Source organism: Phalaenopsis equestris, unplaced genomic scaffold (genome assembly GCF_001263595.1).
Source record: "Phalaenopsis equestris unplaced genomic scaffold, ASM126359v1 Scaffold001200, whole genome shotgun sequence".
Classification (NCBI taxonomy): Eukaryota; Viridiplantae; Streptophyta; class Magnoliopsida; order Asparagales; family Orchidaceae; genus Phalaenopsis; species Phalaenopsis equestris.
Window position 1 is genome coordinate 361,380 of NW_018165639.1, and position 16,085 is coordinate 377,464.

Here is a 16,085-nt window from a genome sequence, read left to right on the forward strand (position 1 = left end):
TCTACAAAATAAGAATAAAAACAACACAAACAGCCCTCTAGAGTGAGAACGGTGGGTCTAGAAGAGGCTGGAGGTGGGTACGTCAGTGTTTGGGTGAACCGGAGGGAATGGCAACAAGCTGGAAGGTATTGGATGATGGACAGTGAACTGCACAGCAGTTGGAAGATGGTCTAAGGACTGACAGCAGCTAGAAGGGATCACGGGCAACTGGAAAGCAGAAAGAAGTTAGTTGTGAACTGCAAAATAGCCGGAAGAGATAGAACGAGCATAGATAATCACCACCTCAGAAAAGTTGCAGTTGGGGGCCACCTTCTCGCCGTCTGATATAACTGGAATACTTTATCGTCGTCGGATACATCCCTAGGTGAGGAAAAACTTCTTAGAGGCAACAAATTGAAATTAGAGACAAATCAAGACCCCCTCTAATTGCAAGCAGATCAACATATATATAATAAATGATAGTAGATAGAAATATAAGGTAATAGGAAAGGAAAGAGATGGAATAGGAAGAAATAGAAAGGGAAAGGAAGAGAAATAGGAAATGAAGAGAAATAGACAAAAACTAGAAATTGTAAAGGAAGAGAAATAGACAAGGACTGTAATACGAAATAAAAAAGAAATAGAAAATGAAAGGAATAGAAAAGAGCATGGAATTGAAGAAAGAGTTCCCTCTACGGAAAGGAGTAGAATAGGAAATTGGGAGAGGGAAGGGGCAAAAATTCCTGCTCTTATGAAGGTCGGCCGGTTCAGTCAATCACCCAGCAAGTTCCGGGTCAATCTCTTAAGTTTGGGAGAGCTTCGACTTCGTTTGTCGGAGTTTTTGGCTCCTCGAAGTACCGTGTCAAGTCTACCACATTAAAGTTAGCAGAGATAGTGTAGTCTCCTGATAGGTTGATCATTTAGGTGTTGTCATTCCACAGCATATCTTGATAGAATAAATATGTACCTCTTGGTCGTCCTGAGTTGGGGTTCTATATAGATGTAGGTTCCCAAAATGTAACCCTTGCGCACTTAAATTTAGAACATTCTTCTTCCACTTCCTGCACTTAGCAAATGTAGTTGATAAACCAATATGTGAGGTGAGATCAACTCCAAGGTGGGCCTGTGTCAGGTTGCACCATTCTCACTAGCAATCATTCTGAAGAGACATCTTCTTCACTTATAGGAAATGGATCTCACTAAAATTTTTTTCCCCCATTAAACTCCTAAGAATAATTTCAAAGTTGGGGGGTTTCATTCCTCCTGGAGCATCTGATGATGGGTATCATATTGAATTCAATCTAACATCGGAATAGCTCCGTGTAATTTTCCTATCGTAGCACAAAAAAGTCTCATTTCTGATATGTTCGACCTTCCTTAGTAGGGGCAACTCAAGGATAATTTTATAGATCTAATAGGTTTGAATTCTCTTATCTCGTGTTTTCCTGTGTCGGATATCAGCTCCTCAAACTCATAGCCCATTTTGACATCCAAGGTCATTACGTCTAATGGCTCAATGCCTGCAAAATGCTAGCTCTAGGCATCACAATCTCATACTTAGGGTCCGTTTGGGGCAGCTTATTTGGTGCGGTGGCGTTTTGAAAACGCACTTGACCTGTTTGGGTGAACTGCGTTTTCACAGCTTATATGTTTTCAAAACGCTGAAAACAGCGTTTTCACACCGCACCTGTCTAGGTGCGGTGGCAGATTTCTGGTTGCGGTCTGGCTTTTCCAAAAAAATAAAAATTTGTAATAACTACCACACCCAGCTTATCAGCAGATTATTTTTAATCAGCTTATCAGCAGATTATTCAATAAATTGCAGCTGTCCCAAACAGACCCTTAGTCGAAGCGCCCATTACAACAAAGTTCATACCTTCTAAGACAGCTATTGTTACCTCAGCCGGAATCTCTATCTTGGAGACAATTGGAATGGATGATTTTTTCCTCGTTGGCTGAAAATTGAAAATCCTATCTAAAGTTTTCATCTACTGAATCATAGTTTAGTTCTTTAACTGCTCTGTGATCAATGAAAGCAATCAAATTCCTGGTTGTACAATTTGATTCACTATGTTCAAATCTGTGGCACTTATAACACTTCTTGGTTGTGATAGATTTAGGAATGTGGATTGATTCCGCTTATTCGTCACTCTGAATCAGCTTTTCCTTTGACGGAGTCGTCTTGGGTATTCTCCTGGGTGTACTCTGGTTGTAAGGCTTTGAGGTTGAATTTTGCCTGTAAGAGGGGTGATTGCTAGGTGATGCATTCTCTCTCCTTCTGAAGCTAGAGTCAGCACATTTGTTTATAGTAAGTTGGTAGGAACTGGCGTTGTCTCTCTTGCTTCATCTTCTGATTCTCGCGTTCTTCATATGTGGCCTCCGCTGATATTGGATTCCAAAGTGTTGTGGCCTTTCTTCTTCATTGAAATCCTCCCTAGGAAGGGGTTAAAATTTAACATCTCTTTCGCCTCTTTGACTCTCCAGATCACGGTCGAGGATTATCTCCCCCTGGTTTTCATATTCAATATTCGCAAGCCTCTGCTAAAGTCGACGGATCTCCTACTATATCTCTTCCCAGGTAGACCCGGGCATGTATCTTCTTCATGGCATGGCTAGGGTTTAGGGTAGGAAGGTGAAAGAAGATGTATAAGTCTAATTGACGGTGTCAAAAAAATTATTTAGGGTTGCTCATTTTGAAAATCAACAAATGAAAATTAGGTTCAAGTCAAAATTTATCTATAATTTGGGAATAAGGAAAACATTTCTTTTGGTGGAGGGGAGCAGATGCTAGGAAACCTTAGTATAGGGCTATGGTTGAGATGTCTCTAATACCAAATGATATCAGGGTTTAATCCAAACCATGATATAACGGAAATATTTATTGTTGAATTCAAAAGTACAACAATGACTCATTCAACATAAAACAGCACAAACACACAAATGTTCAAGTTACACGACTCTACAAATAAGAATAAAAACAGCACAAAGTGAGAACAACAAATCTTGAAGGGGCTGGAGGTGGGTGCAACAAAGGTGGGGTGAATCCGAGGGAATGGTGGTAGACTGGAAAGTGTTGAAGGCAAATGGCGGTAGCTCTGGAGGATTGCAGTGACCTGGACAGCAGCAGGAAAAGTTTGTTGGGGGACTGCTCAGCAGCATAAATGGATTGCAATGGACTGGACAACAATCGGAAGGGATCGCGGGAGACTGGACAGCAGCATGAATAGTTTGTGGTGGGTTGGACAGCAGCCGGAAGAGATGGAAGGAGCGTATATATTCACCACCTCAAAAGAGTTATATCCGTAGCACCTTCTTGCCATCAGAAACAGCCCTAGGAAGGGAAAAACTGCATAGAGGCAGCAAACTGAAATTATAGACAAATAAAGGAACAGCATATCTTCTAATGCAAGCAAATCAGCATATATATATATATATAATAGATAATAGTAGATGGAAATAGAAGGTAAAAGGAACAGAAAGGGATGGAATAGGAAGGCATAGAAAGGGAAAGGAAAAAAAATACAAAAGGAAGAGAAATAGACAAGGATGAGAAATAGGAAAGTAAGAGAAATAGGAAATGAAGGGAATAGAAAAAAGCAAAAAATAGAAGACGCGGGAGTTCCCTCTATAGAAGGGAGTAGAATAAGAAATTGAGAGAGGGAATGGGCAGCAATTCCAACCCTTAAATGCTTTGTTCGCCAATGGGAAGAAATTGAGGTGTTTCAACAACTTAGACAGAACTCTTGATAATAATTTCAACAATAAATGAAGTGATCAACACCTGACAGAAGCAATAACATCATCCACCATCTCCTTAAAAAAACTACTACATTTTGATAATAGGCCTGAACTTAAGGTCGATCTTTTACCAAAGGGTCATAAGATTGAAGGTCCTGCGACTTAAATAGGAAATTTTAAGGTTGAGATGAGTCTTTAAGTGATCATAATACAGCAACTATCAATGATGGTGGCAAATTAGTTTAACAAAAAAGCAGGCTACATGAAAAGATATTAATCATTTTTTCCAAGCTCAAGGCCTATACAGAGTCTAGAAATGAAAGGCAGCAGAAGTTCCTATTTGTGAAAGTAAGAGCATAAAAGGTCACTTCTCTTAAGGTTATAGAGTTATCAAAGTAGATATTGCAAACCACTTTGGCTATCCGGTTGTGCTTGGTTGGGATACTTCAATTTTAGGCGTCTACTTACATAAGGATATGAAGTTGCGACAATAAAAAAAAACTTCCATCGGCAACACTTTTATAACAAGAGTTGCACCTTACTTCCATAGCCAACAAAGGAGCCAAAAGTATCCAATTATACTGCTTTATTCTACAGTGAAACATAAGAAAGGTACATTTTCTCTTGTCATTTAGCATGGAAAACCATATGGATAACAACATAATCAATCCACATTAAGTTTCATTAACTATCAAATAGGCGCAATAATTTTTATATTTTATTTAAATATTTCAAACTAATGCAATAACACATAAGAATTGTACTTCCAAATGCTCAATTCACCAATCCGTGTCCAGTTCTTCTATATGATATGCTTTCACATATCATGACTTACTTATTGTGTCCGACAATATTGGTGTGTCTAACTTTAACTGTTGTGGTGATGTTATATTACTCTAATTATATATTGCACTATAGTGGTAATTTATCAGCCACGGGACCTTACTGGTGAATTGACCAAGTATAATTTAGTCGTTGAATATGAGTACTGTGCAATCATACTTGTTAAAGTGTTAATATTTTAAAACAAAAACAAAAACAATGGTTGTAGGGACTTACTACACTATAGTGCACTTTTCTCAATACACTGGACTTAGAATGCAACAAAATTTTGAGTGCTCGTGTGCATTATGCATAGATTTTAGGAAAAAAAGATGGGTGGCATGCAAAAGTTAATACAAAATGTGGATCCCACTCTATCGTAGCATTACTAAGGACGCACAACAAACAAAGCAAATTACAAAAAGTTTGATTATTACATCCAGTATCCAGGCAGAGGAGAGTGACAGACAATGAGGTTCAATGGCTTAATATTGAGTAATACAAAAAGATGGTGCATTGAGAAGTCACGAATCTATAGAGTACTTCTGCTTTCATTTCAAGTACAGTAAGGAATTCAAGTAAAGAAAGTAGGGCTTCCATTTTTAGCAATCAACTTTTTAACTAGTAAATATATAACTAATATTCTATGGCTTTCTATACGAACATCTTTCTTTCTCTCAGTCTATACAGCAAATATAATTCGCCCAAATTCCCAACCAAACAATAAAAAAACTGAACCACCTTCAACAAAATTACAATTTAAATTTCTAATTCGTTAGCCTCATAACAAAAATACTCCCTAGTTTTCTAAAGAATATAAGATGGAGGGTTAAACTATCAGTTAAGTTGAACTTAAAAAACAAAAAAAATAAAAAAAACAAAAAAAATAAAAAAAACAAAAAAAACTGAGAAAATAATATAGTTGATAGCAAGCGGATTGCATACATTCTCCTTATCCGCAACCGATCTCCGCTTCAAGTGAGAAACCTCTATCGTCGGCATGAGAGGCGCCATTCCCCCAGTGAGCGCGTAAACCTTCCCAAACGGAAGTCATCAAGATTAATGACGAGTGAATGTAGAATAATAAGAAATAGAATATATGCAAAGAGCAAGAAATGAGTTCTCCTCTCAACAAATTTAAAAAAAATTTATACGAAACAAATCATACCTCGCGTGATATGCCATCCGGCTTTCTCTGAGGCTCTTTCAGAGGCCGAGGCTTCTTCTCCTGTGTACCGGGGAATGACTTCGGGAGGCCGAGTATGTCCTTTGCATCCATAAAGTGTCGCCGGCGATATCTATGGTTAGGGTTTCTTATGAAGCATAGTGTTTTTGCTCATCACGATACGCTCTGTGACCAAGCGAAAAATGTTATGCACGGAAGAGTCGGGGTAATATACCAGCTTAGCTAAAAAAAAAATTAAAGTTAAACCAGAAATTACCTCTAAATAATTTCATTTGTTTCATTTTAATAACTCCGAAATGTCATCCTCGAAATAACACTCTGGAGGTTATTTCAAGATTATCGGATTAATACTGCAGAGTTATTTCAGGTTTATTTATGAGTTTTTAGTGGAACAGCGGAGGTTATTTTGGGTTATTTCTAGGTTATTAAAGTTAAATATATGGGTTCTCTTCGAAAACCCTAAAATAACACAAAAATAATCCTGAAATAACATTCGCGGATCCACTTAAATAATCACGAAATAATCTTCGCAATGTAGCATACATGGTGGCATGTTATCGGAGTATGCACGTAGAGCTACGTTAGGAGTCCGGATAAAAAATTTTTCCGACTCGAAGAGGGTGTTTGGATACAGGGAGGATTTAAGATAAAGTAAGATTGAGTAAATCCCAAATAACATTAAATTTAAAGTAATATTTGATTTAATAAATCCAGTTAAATTTATTTGAGTTGTTCGGCATAAATCTATTTGAGATAATATTTTCTTGCACTAAATATGTTAAATCTAACTAGTAGCTAGATTTAGTAAATTTTAATTTAATACAAGGAATAATCAACAATTGAATTTAACTTAACGATAGATTTATCTAACTTACTTATAATTTTTAGCTAGATTTAAGTTAAATCTAATTTAAATCATATTTAAAGTATCCTACGAAACAACTCCCAAGAAAGAAGAGAAGCAACTCAAATGAATCTCTTCGGGAGCAGCACGATTCGGGTCGAAATTAGCAATAAGACATAAAAGCGTAATTATCTAGTTGTGTTGGTTGTGGGACTATGCCCTTTGCAAATATACCAAGCAATTCTTATGTAATTACACATCTAGGGCCTAAATTTCATATTTATATACATAGCACTTAAAATTGTAACATCACATCAAAAATATCATCATTAATAATATTTTAAATATTAAATACATCTTAATTTTAGGATTTTTTCTGAAAAGTTGAGTCACGCTTAATATAACATTAATAAAAAACGATATTTATAAATAATTTGAAAGAAAAATATCACAAATAAAAGAAACAAGCTATAAGTAGAAAAATGAAAAATGTGACAAATTATGAGCGTTTGTTTATCAAATAGAGACTATGTTTAGAGTTAAGGAACTATATTTTGATAATCTGCAAAGGAGCCATGATCATCATAACATCATTAGAGCGACAATAAATAATGAACAGCCACAGATAGGAGTAGTGCCAATAACAGATAACAAAAAAAAAACTTCACATAGCAAATAGGTAGAGATTTCCATCACAAATGTGTAAAGCAAACAATTGTAAGAGAGGATATTTTAGGGTGGACAAAAAAAATAAAAGAAAGTGGTTTTACCACTGAACAAAAATTATCCCAATTGATTAATTACAACAATCCAAAAAAAATTATCAAATCATAGTAGAAAATTCGGAGGATCTAGTTAAAAAACCGAATGAAGCCAAAGTGTAGTATATAGACATCATCATGGCTCACCAAAAAGTCTAAAACACTAAAAAGAGAATCTAATTGCCACTATAACAAATATAATGTTCAACCATAGCATCCATAAAAAGCATAATAAATAAAACTTGAGCCCGCCAAATTAGATAAAGGCTTAGTCAAAATCAAAATTAGGCAATTGAGAAAGAGCACGAGTACAAAACACTGGAATTAAAGTAACACTCATAGACAATACACCATGTCAAAATTAAAGGTCTTATCACAAATAAAAACTATGTATAAAATGAGGAGTCTCATCCTTAATATTCCCACTTATGGTTTTATTGCTTGATTGCAAAGTGAATTTTGCTCAAACAATATTAAATAGAGAAATGCCACACTAAAAAATTTTGTAATTTATTTCATACCAAATAGAGTGACCCACAATATAAAGTGTAAGAAGAAATACTTTTTTTAAAAATTTGAGAGTGATAGTATCACGATGAATCAGCACTTGAAAAAAATTCAACCTAAATGAAAGAAAGGGACATGAGGTATACTATAATAAATAATTTATAGAAAAAGGGGGGCACTAAAAACAAGTGTAAATGAGTTTTTGGAAGAGAGCAACAAAATATGCACTAGAGTTGACCTATAAACCTTGAATTATAACTTTTTTATTTTATTTTCAAACCTCCAATGAAAATCTTCCACGAAATGACAACATATTGAAAGAAGTGACCTTTAAACCATACAACTGATCTTATTTTTTTTTATCATCATATATAAAATATTAGATATCTTTCTAAGAATATGTATCTTTGCCCATCTACAAGCAATTAATAAGAGAATACTAGACATAAATTTTGTTTTGGGTTGAATGAAATTGTCGAAAGGTAGTGACCATGAATGATTAACAATCATGCATAAGGAGTTGATATAAATAAAACAAAAGAACATATAAAAAATAGAGCTATCAAAATTTTCACAGAGAAAAGTATCATCTAGCTAATAATAAAAAGAAAAAAGACCATGTTATTATTATGATTAATAGAAGAAAAAGGCCCCATTTGATATTTTAAGCTTCTTAAATGAGTGGGTTTGAAAAAAGAAAAGATTTTTTTTTCCTTTTGAACCAAAATGAACCACATAGATTAAGGCACCAAGAGGCAATATAAGTCTTTATATTGTAAAGCCTCAAGATGATTTTTGATTTACACATAAGGTTTACTAAGTAGTAGGGAGTCATAAGTTATCACAACTTTTTTTATTAATAGTAGTCCCTCGGGGGATTACATGCACCTTGTTATTAGGCCCATTATAATGCAGGAAGTTATTGATCAATGAAGCGATTTTTTTTCTATTTTTTGGAATAATACTTAATATGAACTAATGGTGAATGTAGCTCCATATAGAAATATTGATAATTTGAAGTTTGCTAGCGAAACTAAAAAATGATTTTTTCCAACCATTTAGCTAGGAGAGCATTTTTTCCATCGTCTTATGACACTAAGCAGCCTTAAGAATTGTAAAGTTGAGGGTGATGTCAAGATACTCTAAATGGAGGCTATAGTTTGATAACTTAGAACGCGATAAATATGAGACATAGTTTTCCCCTCCATAACTTTGGAGAAATATATAAATAGCATGTTGACATGAGTTAATATTGCACAATTTTTGTTGCATATAACCCAACTTTTTACTTATTATTTTGCTTTAATTATTATGGATTTACGCTTGTGAAAGATTTTTATTGGTGATGTGCAGGTTATAAGAGATTGAGCGTAAATTTCAAAATTAAAAAAAAAACCAAATTTGATATGGCATAATTGGCATGACCACACTTGAAATGGCCGTGACCATGTCGCTGTATCGAAGGTAGCAGCGTAACCATACTACCTGATCACAATGCTGGTGTGACCAAATCAAGTTCGGGTGTGACCACTGATGCGCCTTAAAATTACCTATTTTAAATGTACATTTTATACCTGTTTTTAAGAATATTATATTTTAATGAAAGATATTTTTGTGTTTTTCTTTGCAGGTGTAAGAAAAAGAATTTAAGAGCAAAAAAGAGCAAAAATATATCAAAAAGAAGAAAAATGGGCATAATCAAGTTTATTGTCAAAAACATCCGAGCTGGCGGCTAGGTGCCAGATGGAAATCGAGGCTGGCGCCTAGTCATCAGAAATGGTTACACTTATATTTATTGAATTTAGATAAATTTTTAAAAAGTGTCTGAAGCAACTCTTGGTGATTTTTGAAGCTCTATATATTGAAATTAATTTGGATGAAATAGAGGAGTCTTGGAGTCGTTTTGAGAGAGGGAGGATCCCATCTAGAGTGGGCGACCACCTTAGTGAGTCTTTGTGATTTCTGGAGTATTGTGAGTCTTGTAAGAGTCTTGTGGAGTCAGCGAAGTCAGGGAACTTGAAAGTTGTGCTTGGGGAAACATTTAAGATAAGTTTTTGTATCTTTTCTTTTGTATGTTGGATTTAATTTTTATAAATATGTTTTGTTTTTATATCACCATGAATTATGGGAAGTTTTCCTCTTTCTCCTTACAATAAGAAGTAATTTTGCGGTGGATTTGATTTGTTTAGAACTTCTTTTTATTCCATAAATTTTTTATGGTATTTTCACTGGATCTTCATTTACTTTGCAAACTATTCATTTGTTTGGTTAAAATTGGTTGAGAAACTTATACACCCAAGAGAGCTTAGATTTATTTAACTAGTGAGTACAACATTTCACTTCAGAAAGAGCCATAGCGATCGCCTGAGGGGGGAGTGCAAATAAATAGGAAAATAAGATTTGATGGGCGTAGAATTGATGTTACTAGGGTGACAAGTGACTCGACTCGCAATTATGCGATTTAATATTCCAAAAGAAGACAAAAAACTTGACCAAATTTATATTTAGCGGCTAGTGAGAACAAATGTAATATTATAAAATTTAGATTAATAGTTTTCTCACTAGGGGCACTACGCAAATATACGTGACGTTTCAAGTAATATAGGACTTTCTTTAAAAACCCAATATCAATCCCGTAGGAAAGAAAAAAAAAGAAATTCAGGAATTTAACTTTAAAAGAATTTTACTTAAGACTGCAGAAAATATCTAAAATAGTTCAGGTGAAGAAATAAAGTTTACTAATTCCTACAAATGCAAGTAGAAGTAAATGCTATGATTTATATATGTATATAAAGAGACTATCCTTGCAAATAATTCATAATCAGAGTAGGATTTGAATTGTTTAAAAGTTTAATTGTAGTATTGTGACAAATTGGAGCATACCTATTCTTTTCTTCTTTTGATGTGTAAAGAATGTTGGCTAATCTAAGGATGGTGCCGACATGTATAGTAGTGCTGAGTAGGTTCTAGTCTCTCACTTCTAGATTACCTACTATGCCCTCCCTATAGGACATACTAGTGACCCTTAGTTCCAAACTCTAGACTAAATTGATAAAAAAATCTTGTCTGTCACCCCAGAAACATCAATTCTAAACTAACAAATCTTATCTCCCTATCTATTTATACTCCCCCTCAGGTGATTGTTATGGCTCTTTCCAAAGTGAAATGTGATAGTCACTAGTTACATAAATCTTGGCCCTCTCGGGTTTATAAGTTTCACAATAAATTTTAACAATACAAATGGACAATTTGTAAAGTAAATGAAGAACCAGTGAAAATATCATCACAATTTTTTGAGAAAAAAAAAGAAATTCTAAACAAATCAAAACCACTACCTGATTACTTTATATTGCAAGGAGAAAGAAAGAAAACTACTTATAATGCATGAGGAAAACAAAACAAAACATATTTATAAAACTCAAACCCAAAGTACAACACTTAAATAAAAGATACAAAGACTTATTTGGAATGTTTACCTAAGTATTTGTTTGAAGTTCTCTAACCTCTCTGACTCCAATGGACTTTTACAGGACTCACACCACTTCAGAAATCACAAGGACTCACCAAAGTGGTCGCCCACTCTATTTGCGACTCTAGAACTCTCTAACACACACCCACACACTTCCACACACACCCTTACCCACCCTATACTTTTAGAATTAATCTCTATTTATAGAGATTTAAAAATGACCAAAGGTTACTTCAGACGTCTCTTCAAATATCAGTTGCATTTAATGGATCTTCTAGAAAACAAACGTGTCGCCTAGGGGCCAAAACTATCACGCCTAGGCGCTAGCCACGTTCTGCATTTGGGGCCTAAGCCCCAGTTCGGTTGGTGTTTTCAATTATATTTGGTAAGGCCCATTTTGCTCATTTTTTATGTATTTTTTTCTCTTAAACTCTTTTTCTTGCACATGTAACCAAAAACACACAAAATTCCTTTCATTAAAGCATAATATCCTCAAAAATATGTATAAATGTGCATAAAAAATAAGTAATTTTAAGGTGGATCAATTCCCCCAAACTTAAACGTTACTTGTCCTCAAGTAACCCTTTTACTATATATAAAAAGTATAACTTATGGAAGTAAGTCTTACTTTAAGCTTTCTATATCGTGAAACTTTAGAAAGATTTTCAATAACTCAGGTTAAAACTAAAATATAAGAATATTTTGTAGTCAAGTCTAAGAATTCAGATTTCTTATTCCTTTTAAGAAGATTTATAATTTATCATATTAAGGATGCTTAGACAAATTACAAGAAAAAGAAGTTCGTAAGAGTCTACTAGTAAAGATGTTAATACTTCAAAAATAAGTTTAGAAATGCAAATAAGTACCTTCCTCAAGATAATACAAGTGAAGCCAATTTTTTATTAGGCATCTCCTCCAGAGTCTCAATTATTTTTCTTTTTGTTTTTCTTTCCTTTTGATTTTGCTTTCTTTTCTTTTTTTTATGTGATGATTAATATATCTTGATAGCTTTTAATGATTTTGAACTTCTTCATCCTCTCTTAAAGTTAAGAACTTCCCACATATCCTTACTTAATAAAGTATATTAGCTTTAAAAAGATTTTTCATAGAGTCTCAATTCTTTCCTTTTAAGTAAAAAAATCTAAATTCTTTAATATTTTCAAAAATACAATTTTTCTTTACTTTAAATAGTAAAAACATAATTATATACTCTTATACTAAATATCTCAAATCTAGAACTAACCTTTATTATTAAAAATTATTACTTAAGTCTACTCTATTATTTATAGAATCAAATGTATAGTTATATAAAGCTGACCCAACATACCACAAGTTATGTTAAAATAATTTTTGAAAATACAATTTACTTAGTACAAAAAAGGTTTAGTTTTAAAAAGTTTTTTCCCTTCCCCCAAATTTAAATTTTTAATTAGTTTAAAGAAGTACAGTTTATAATAAGCATGAACAAAGAGAAATAAAATTTAAAATTTCTAAGCAGGAGAACAGTATAGGTTCAATTAATAAAAATGCATGTTGAGTAGTGGACAATCTAAATCACAACATGCATTTGCAATGTAAGAGACAACTCTAACTCACAAGAAAACTAATTAAGCAAGAGCAAATGTAGCATTACAAATAAAACTATGTAGATCAATAAAACTTACATAAACAGTCCATAATGAGAAAGATCAAAAAACATAACCACTACATAATATTAAAAAAATTCTAATCCCCCTCCTCCTCCTCATCATCATCAAAATCAAAGGGGATATCTTCGTCCATAGACTTGCGACTCTCATAAGGTGTAAATTGAGGGCATGTAAGAAATTTAACTGACTGATCTCCCTTCATGAATTTTAATTTCACTAATGCTCCATCATAATCTGCATCATAATCACTCTTCCTCCGAACATAATCTGCCATATGATCAAATTTATCCTCCATATCTTGCATACGACACTGCATCAAAAACATGTCATTCTGGTGCTCCAAATATCTTTCACTCAATATATACCAGAAACCGGACGGAGGCTTAACAACAATGGAGGTAGAAGGTCTCGAAGTAGAAGGTGCATCGGCAACTCCACCTCTAGGTCATCCATACACATCTACATTAGCCTTCCCAATAGGCTTGCGTGACTTTAACTACTCCTCCCAATGTTTAAAGCAAATAGTAAATATCAAAGATGGAAAACCAAGACCTGACGTAGTACTAGCTCTAGTAGAAGAACTAATAGCCTCATAAATAAGAGAGCCAACATATATAGGTTTCATCTCTTGAATGTAGTAGTTTAATATGGTTCTTTCTCTTGTTACTTCAATTAAATGATTTGAAGGAAGGAGGCGAGCAAAAATGAAATTGTGTCAGGCCTTTGAAGCGGCATTGAGCATGGAAGAAGAAAAGTTTTTCTTATGATCATTCCAAATCTTCCAGGCTCCACGTCCATCAGTCAAATATGTAATTATCTGGTCTAACTCTGCTTCAGAAGGTGTATACTCGTAATAGAAACAGTCAATACCAGGTGGAAAAACATATACCACATTAATCCTTTCAAAAGTGAACTCTACTCCTCTTCTCCGAACAAAGATCTCGACATCAGCTGCTTCTGGTAAGTTGGCATAAAATTCTCGCACAACAACAATGACAACAACATTAGTAAAATAATAAAAGCTTTCCTGTTGATGAGCCACAATTATGTTCTCAATAGCTTCACCGAGTCTGTAGAAAGTTCACTATAATAAACTTTGTTGATGATGCAAATTTCTTGTAACAAATTTGTGCTTTAAAATTCACAAATTTGGTATTTTCAAAAGTTTCTTTTCCTTTTTCCCGATTTTGTCTTAGGAACCATATAAAAATTTGAAGAAAAATTTCAAAAAATTTTAAAATTAAGATAAATGGCTTCCTACAAGCTTTTTCGAGCTAACAAGGCTTAAATCCATGGACTTTTCACCACCTAATAAAATATTTTTGTAAACTTTGAACTCCACTAAATGTATGAAAAATTCATGGTGAAATCACAAAAAAACTATGCCAAAATGTAGATATAACCTTGAGAAGATGAAATATGGTGGTTTTGAGCCAAGGAACTTGAAAATTGGAGCTCTAAGAAGCACCCTAGGGCAGGTTTTCACGAAAAGAGGAAGAAGATGGAGCTTGGGCATCAACAATTGTGTGGGTTTCGTTTACTATGCAAAATTTTCAAATTTCAGCAGGTTCAGTTGAATTGGCGACTAAGCGCCAAGCTGTGCAGATGGTATGGCGATTAGGAGCTAGTCCCAAAAATTTTCTTTTCATGCAGTGCAAGGGTAACACAGCAAAACAAAAGCCTTCAAACCAAAATTTCACATTATCTTAATATCACACTTCATGTTCATCATCTCCCCAACATCTTTTATCTTCAAATTATAATTCTTAATTCGAGATTAATTCATCATTCTAACACATGTTTTACACAATCATCACTTTATTATAAACCATCAAATGACAGTACAACATATACAATAAACACAATAAAGCAGTACTACACAAACAAACCAACACACAATTAACTACTAGATAAAGTAGCACACATCACAACTATTACTAAAGCAAACATGACTAATCAAACACAAATAATTCCTTTTGAACTTCAATGATTGTTGACTGAAATTTCTTCCCCAATATCAATTGTTGAAAAGTTATGATCAAAGACTTGAAAGAAAGGGGCACGAGGGAAGTCCATAGCCATCTTCTCATCAATCTAGTTATGTTGCAATACATAGTTACCTGATAATCCTGATAACACGCCATGTGATTACATTGAAGCTTCATCTACCACTCCAAATGCTCATACTGATGATACATCTCATGTAACTTGTTTTGTAGTAATGAAAGCTTCTCTATAGTTTTTCCCAACTTGCTAGTATCCTATTTAATTTCAATGTCGGGAACCCATTGAAATAAGTTTTAGCATCTTGATGCACAAACTTATCTCCAATTCCCTTTCCATTGTTGTTACTCTTGATGGAAGCAAGTAAATGAAGGCAAGATTTCAAATACTCTATAAATTTCTTCTCTCAGGCCTAATCTTTAAAGTTCTATGATTGGAGACAAAGATCGGAAAGCTTAAAAAGCAAGAAGTGGAAAAAATTGCTTGAGGTGGTTTTCTCCACGTCCAGAAATCGTGGTGTCTAAGTGCAGTTTAAGCGCCTATGCACCAGTTTCATTGGGCTCTGGTGCTTAGGCACCAGTTAAGGCGCCTAGGCGCCAATGCCTTAGTGAACAACGTTTCGCCTATCGTTAAATTTTTCAAGTTCCAATCATGTTTACAACCTTATATGGTGTTTTAAGAATGCTACTTTAGTAATAGAAAGTCACAATGCAATATCAATAACAAACACAAATCAAACCACACAAATAGATTATGTGGGTTACCTCCCATAAAGCGCTTGGTTTAACGTCGTCAACTGATGTGGGTAGATTTAGTGAATAAATTTTGCAAATATTTTCCAATTTTACAAAATGCACACGACAAATATAATAATAAATATGCAATATATTCCTAAAAAAAATAGCTTTTCTAAAAACACTTTATCATTAAAACTCTTTTTAACTTTAAAATCAACCCAAGCATACATATCACTCAAGTAATAAAAGGTTATAAAGGAGTCATAGATATCGATCCCATAGGAAAGTTGGAAAAACCTATAAGTAAATTTTTAAAATTATTTTATAATTTAAAAATACAAAAAAAAGTAATATAATTTAAAAATACAAAAAAAGTAAAGTGTGAAGTC

The 16,085-nt window shown here is 33.9% G+C and overlaps 1 protein-coding gene across 2 annotated transcripts in view; it reads right to left on the bottom strand.

Moving 5' to 3' along the window:
• The window catches only part of LOC110033503 (SWR1-complex protein 4), a 43,324-nt gene extending 37,404 nt beyond the window's left edge, over positions 1-5,920 (bottom strand). The window contains exons 1-2 of one of the 2 annotated variants that reach the window (XM_020737503.1): positions 5,708-5,920; positions 5,485-5,574 (exon numbers count right to left, since the gene is read on the bottom strand). In XM_020737503.1, coding sequence (XP_020593162.1) covers positions 5,485-5,574; positions 5,708-5,818 — 201 coding nt within the window. In that variant the 5' untranslated portion in view covers positions 5,819-5,920. The remainder of the gene's footprint in view (positions 1-5,484; positions 5,575-5,707) is intronic. The other variant, XM_020737505.1, reaches the window with a different exon arrangement.
• Between the last annotated feature and the right edge of the window lie 10,165 nt (positions 5,921-16,085).